The sequence below is a fragment of the Magnolia sinica genome, chromosome 9 (assembly GCF_029962835.1).
Source record: "Magnolia sinica isolate HGM2019 chromosome 9, MsV1, whole genome shotgun sequence".
NCBI classification, from domain to species: Eukaryota; Viridiplantae; Streptophyta; class Magnoliopsida; order Magnoliales; family Magnoliaceae; genus Magnolia; species Magnolia sinica.
In genome coordinates this window covers 68,638,989-68,645,813 of record NC_080581.1, presented here as the reverse complement: position 1 = coordinate 68,645,813, position 6,825 = coordinate 68,638,989, and the positions used below count along the sequence as shown (strand labels likewise).

Below are 6,825 nucleotides of genomic sequence, written 5' to 3'. Positions count from 1 at the left end.
CATTTTAGGGCAATACCCAAAGATTGAGTTAAATCCCAAGCTCCAGTGGACCCCAGCACAAAAAACAGTGGGGACTATGACGCCCACCATTAAAAACTCTAATGATTACAAAAGTTTTAGATCAAGCTGATATTTGATTTTTCCCTTCTTTCATGTCTTTTTGAACTTTTGAACAGGTTGGATTTCAAATAAACATTATGGCGAGCTTAGGATAGTTTCAATGGTAGGAATCGCTCTCTCCACTTTTTTCTGTGGTGGGTCCACTATAGATTTTTATCTCCCTCCTTCTTTGGCTCATGTCCTAAAATAATATCTCAAAATAGATGGACGGTATGGATATAACACATATATCATGGTGTGGCCCACAGAACTTGGTGACGTCACTTCAACTCGCTACTAAACCTGACACTCTGACAGTATCTAATCCGCGTCCGTCAATAGGATGCAAGTTGCTTAGTTGCGTGTGGTACAAGAAGTCAAGAGCACGCTGTACAGTTTGGCGTGTGATTATGTGTGAATGCATGTGAGCCCACAGTGAATGTATGTGGTTGATCTACACCGTCCATTCGTTTTTCCATATCATTTTAGGGGTTGAACCCAAAATTTATACATATCCAACGCTCAAATGGACCATACCATCGGAAGACCATACGCAGTTCGGCCAGTCACGCGGCAACCGGCCAGGTGGGTAGTGGTCGGTGCCCTGTGGACCTCACTATGACGTATGTATTTTATCGACACCGTCCATCCATTTTGAAAGATAATTTTAGGGCTTGTACCCAAAAATGAGGTAGATCTAAATCTCAGTTGGACTACATCATGGGAAAACAGTAGTGATTGAATGTCCACCATTAAAAACCTCCTGGGGCCTACTGTAATGGTTATTTGACATCTAACCTTTTTATTAGGTCATACAGACTTGGATAAAGGGAAAAACTATATATCAGCTTGATTTAAAACTTTTGTGGCCACCGAAAAGTTTTTAATGGTTGGCGTTTAATCAACACTGTACGGCCCACTTGAGATTTGGATCAACCTCAATTTTAGGATCATACATAAAATGATATGGAAGAATGGGTGGACGGTGTGGATGAAACACATAATCATGGTGGGGCCAAGAGAGTACCGACCACTAGTCATTTGCGAGTCCGTTGATGGGAAGACCTGCCTACCGTGTATGAGGGACGCGGATTTCATGCTACAGGAAGTTCCTGTGCAGGGATTCCGGTTGGGCTGACTTATATGTTTGTTAGAAATCCAATCCGTCCATCTGTTTTTCGAGCTAATTTAAGGACATGGACCAAAAATGAGACTCAAAACTCAAGTGTGACATATGAGATGAAAGAGTGTGGAAGGAATGCCTGCAGTTGAAACCTTTTTGAGCTCCACCTTGATGTTTATATCCAAATCGTTTATAAGGTAATTTTCAGTAAGATGAAGTGAAAACACCGAAAACTTAAACCAATATAAAACTTTTGTGGTAATCTAAATATTTCAACGGTGTCACTAAATCTTCATTGTTTCCTTTAACGCGGCTCATTAAAGTTTTGGACACACTTTAATTTTGGTCACATGTCCTGGCTCAAAAAATGAAACGGTCCTAAAATGAGCTCAAAAAATGGATCGACGGAGTGGCTTTTTCACAAATATTGCAGTGGCCCACGCAGAATCCTTACGCAGGAACTCGGCTTTCGCAGGAAACCCGTATCAGTGTATAAGTGTGTTTTATCCGGAAACGGATTGGGTACTCCCCCTGCCACCAGCCAATGGCTGGTGGTCGGTGCTCTGTGGGCTCCACCATGATGTACTTGTTTCATCCATGCCGTCCATATATTTTTTTCAGATAATTTGTATATCTCAATCTCAACTGGACCACATTATAGGAAACATTGTTGAATGACCATGCACCGTTAAAAACCTTTTGGGGGCATAAAAGTTTTGGATCAAGCTGATCTTTGGTTTTTCCCTTCATCTGGTCCTGTATGATCTAATCAACAGATTGGATGTCAAATAAACAGTACAATGGGCCTTAGGAGTATTTTAATGGTGGACATCCAATCACCATTGTTTTCCTGTGGTGTGGTCCACCTGAGATTTATATCCCTCTCATTTTTGGTATAAAACTCTAAAATAATCTGTAAAAATGGATGAACGGAATGGATGAAACACATACATCATAGTGGGGCCCACATAGCACCGACCATCAGCCACGGGGCCGGTGGCAGGGGGCGTAGCCAATCCGTTTCCGTTTTATCCCGCTTCCATCCATTTTTTCAGGAGGCGGATTTCCGGAGAAAGCCTTTCGCAGGAAGTTTCTGGGCCACCACCATGTTTTTGAGAAATATACTCCGTTCATCCGTTTCGCGAGCTCATTTTTGGAAAATCTACCAAAAACGAGGTGGATCCAAACTAAAGTGGGCCACACGGGAGGAAAAATTGGGAAAAGAAATAACTACCGTTGAAACCTTCCTGGGCTCCACCTTGATGTTTATATGTCATCCAAACCGTTTCCTCTCGTGTGGCCCACTTGAGTCTTGGATCCACCTCATTTTTTGTTGATTGTCCTAAAATTAGCTTGCAAAACGGACGAAACGGAGTATATTTCCCAAAAACATGATGGTGGCCACACCCAGCATCCTTGTGCAGCAACTTACTGAGAAAGGCTTTCGCAGGAAATCCGCGTCCGTTTTTTGCGTATCCGGTTTAAGTAGTTGCTTTGTTATAAACTACGAGTAGTATTCCAGTTTTTGTTTTTATAAGACTGGGTCTTTTAGAGTAGAGGATTCCGGTTTTCGATTATCGTTTGATTCTTTTAGAATGCAAAGATGTTGCAAGATAGGATTAGTGATTTACCAGATTCTCTCATACATGAAATCCTCTCTCACTTAGAGATGAAAGACGTAGTAAAAACCTGCGTCCTTTCCACTCGTTGGAAACACGTCTGGACGCAAATATCAGTTCTCAACTTCAAGCAACGCCACCACATAGGATATAGATTATTTGACAGATCAGTTGAGGATTTCTTCCGCTTCGTCTGCTGTTCGCTTGCTCTCCACAAATGCCCAAAGATCCACAGAATCCGACTCTCCATCCAACACCCTACAAGAGAGGGAAATTTCTGTAACGAACAAATTCATGGGTTAATCCACTTTGCTATTGCACGAAAAGCCAGAGAGCTCAAACTGGACATATCCTACCCCTACGTTCTAAACCTCTCTCTACTTGAGATGGGGTCGCTAGAGGTGTTAAAGCTTCACCTCTGCACCCTCAAACTCCCTCCTCCAGCTTTCAAAGGCTTTAAAAACCTCAAGACGATGTCCCTCTTAGGTGTGTCTTTTAATGGTGGCAATGTGGGAGAGCTCTTGGCTTGCTGTCCAATACTTGAATCTTTGACGGTCATTGATTGTCATGATGATATTAGAATTCATGTTTCTTCTTCAAATAGGCAGCTTAAGCACTTATCTTTGAAAGGAGAACATAAGTTGGATATTTGTGCCCCAAATCTTTTATCATTGGACATCTCTATGCCCATCAACACGTTTAATTATTCGCTCGTAACTTCATCTTCACAAACTAATGTGTGCCTTGATCTTTACTTGGAATTGTATTGGGTTATCGCAATCACAATAAGTGAGGTTAGAGTGATGCAGAAGATTCTGAAAGATGTTCATCGTGCTAGAGTTCTTGAACTATACAGTACTTGCATTCAGGTATGCTTTATTTATTGTTTATTTAGTGATTTTTATATGTACCATAAGGACAAACCCATGGGAGCTTTCCATGTGGTCCGGCTCCGTGGGCCCCACTGTGATATATGTGTGCCAGACATCCACCCGTGCAATTGGTGGGTCCCTATATGTTATAAGATGCCCAAAAATCAGCCGTATCTAGAAAAGTGGGAGACAACATCTAAAACCTTTGGAAATCATGTCTAAAACACCTAAAAGCACTTGATAGGGCCCACCCAAGTTTTGGTATGGCATGAAATTTGGTGTGACTTGTACACAAACAATGGATGAGCCAAATGTCTGAAGATCTCAGTGGGCCCTATAAACAGTCAAGAAAGTGACTACATCTAATGGGCCCGATAAACAATAAAACAAGGTTTAAATGGGTGGGCATCCACTCTCAACTGTTACCTCTAGGTGTGGCCCACTTAAATCATGGATTGGCCTTACTTTTAGGACCACCATGGAAGGGTGCATGACCACCATGGAAGGGTGCGTCTGATTGTTGGTGTGGATATCCAACATAGATTACCATGGGACCCATAGAGCTCGACCTCTTGCAAAGCTCCCATGAGTTCGACTTCATAATACCTCTTATCTACACACTTATATTAATGGTAGATAAAAAAAAAATAACACCATTGGGGTGGAGATTTTACCAATCCAAGATACCATCCTTTTTCCATCTTCGATGGTACAATATATATATATATATATATATATATATATATATATATATATATATATATATATATATATATATATATATAGCCATCGGTGACAAGATGGTCGCTGCCTGCCTGTTTTTTGGCTTTTGTTTTAAGTTTTGGGTGCTTTCGGTCAATAAGATTGTAATCATCATTATTTTAAAAAATAAATTTTAAAAAGCAAAAAAATAAAAATAAAAATACTAGCATACCAAAATAAATCTGACAAATTGAAAGATTAAAATCTTACCGATTATACTTTTTTTTGGAGTGGGAAAAATCAAATTTTAAATATTTATTTGAGGCTTTTTATTTTTGTTTTGTCCTAACTTTTTGTGCTCCTTGAAGGTGTTGTCTATGTGCGAATTAGAGCAGCTATCATCTCCCATCTCTATGCATAAGTGTTTGGTACTAAATTCAGCATTGGGAAAGTGGGAACTTCCAGGTATAGCTTGTTTGTTGAGGAGTTCACCTGATCTTGAGAGTCTTGTAATTAAGGAAATTTATGTACGTCAGCCCCTATATGTGAGTTCTACCGCACTATATTTTGTTTTCTTTTTTTCTTTTATTAATATAAAATAATGTTACCTTTCAATAGTCAAGTTCCTCTGCTTTTTAAAGTCTTAATAGGCAATGCACCTGTGTTTTCAGTTGGATCAGACCTTTATGGACAAACATGAGTATGTTATAGAAGGATATTTGGAATCACAATTCTCTTGTCTTCTACATCACCTCAAGACTATCAAGATATCTGGCTTCACTAAGGGGATGTTTCGTATCAACAATAGCAAAAACAAAATAAAACTCGTGAAAGTCTTGCTAAAGCATGCCGTGGTCTTAGAGAAAATGACTATTCAAATCACTCATATACCAAATTATTCTTGTGATAAGGTAAACTTGTCAAGATTACTGTTAAAGTTGGAGAGAAAATTTCAAGCTTTTAAGAAAGCCTCTACTCACGCAGAAATATTGTTCTCGTATGATTTCGATGAATGAGGTTTTTTTTTTCCTTTCTTTTTTTTTTCAAGAGGAGAGGATTCAAAAGTGGTTATAGATGACAGATAGTTTTCCTAATTTACTATTCATGTTTATAACATTTCAATTGTTTTGAGGTTTTTGATATTAAAGGTATTGGTGATTATTAATTTGCCATGTAAGGTTAGAGATACTTAAAAATTAGAGTTTTTTATTATGTATATACTTGAATCCAAGTCAACTTGAGTTTGACCGGATTAAGTTTCAGGTCGAGTCGAGTTAAGTTACTAGTAACTCGAACTTGACTCAGTTTGAGTTTGGATTTAGTGAAGCCTTCTCGGTTCAGAACAACTCACCCATTCGGTTTGGGTCGAGTCGGGTCTGAACGAGTCGGACAGGTCGAGTCAGGCGAGTCAAGTCATCCCGTGCCTAGCTCTATTTTCAGGGTATGGCCTAACCACAATAAGGACTGACAAACCAATGGCTAGGATCACTAAACTCTGAGTGTCATTTATAAGATTACTTCTTGGATTCTTTTGTCAACAATCATATATTTCCTTGACATAAAGAGCATGATATCCCCACCAAAGTTATTTCACATGATCAATCTATAAAAAGATTATCGTAAAAGAAGAGGTTTGATACAATACACTGCTAATAGAGCTAATCATCGAATTTAGTCAAACTGAGTTAGGGTTGACCCGACTCAATCCGGTTTTGAAATAGACCTAACCCGAACTCAATCCGACTTGGTACCAAGTCCAGCATGCGTGGCCCGATCCGAGTCCAGGTCTAGCTTGGACTAATCCAATCCTAGTCTGACCTGGTCATAGGTACTGATGTCGAAGATGCACCTACTAATCTGGCTTTTATACACACACACACACACACACACACACACACACACACACACACACACACACACACACACACACACGAGTCGGGTTTCAGATTGAGTCGAGTCAGTACCGAGTTAGATTTCGTGTCGAGTTTTAGTAGGTGACTCGAACTCGACTCGATTTAAGTTCGGATCTGATAAAGTCTACTAAGTTCAACTCACCCACTCAGTTTGGATCGAATCAGGTCTAAACAATTTGGGCAAGTTGAGTCTGCCGCGCAGAGTCCTTGTAGGTGACTGGAACTCGACTCGATTTAAGTTCGGATTGGATAAAGTCTACTAAGTTCTGATCAACTCACCCACTCAGTTTGGATCGAGTCAGGTCTGAACAATTTGGGCGAGTTGAGTCTGCCGACCAGTGTCCTCCCATACCCAGCTCTAGCTGCCAGGAAACATTGTTGACTTAACTCCCACTGTTAAAAACTTCCTAGGTCCATATAATGTTCATTTTCCATCCAATATGTGAGAGAAAGGAAAACTCAAATATAAGCTTGATCCAAAACTTTCGTGGCTGCTA

The 6,825-nt window shown here is 40.0% G+C and overlaps 1 protein-coding gene across 1 annotated transcript; it reads left to right on the top strand.

The window, feature by feature from the left end:
- The first annotated feature begins 2,825 nt into the window (after nucleotides 1–2,825).
- Nucleotides 2,826–5,431, top strand: LOC131255073 (F-box protein At5g03100-like). The gene is made up of 3 exons (XM_058255771.1): nucleotides 2,826–3,710; nucleotides 4,784–4,924; nucleotides 5,087–5,431. The coding sequence occupies exons 1-3, from the start codon at nucleotides 2,826–2,828 to the stop codon at nucleotides 5,429–5,431; spliced, it is 1,371 nt and encodes a 456-aa protein (XP_058111754.1).
- Nucleotides 5,432–6,825: the final 1,394 nt, after the last annotated feature.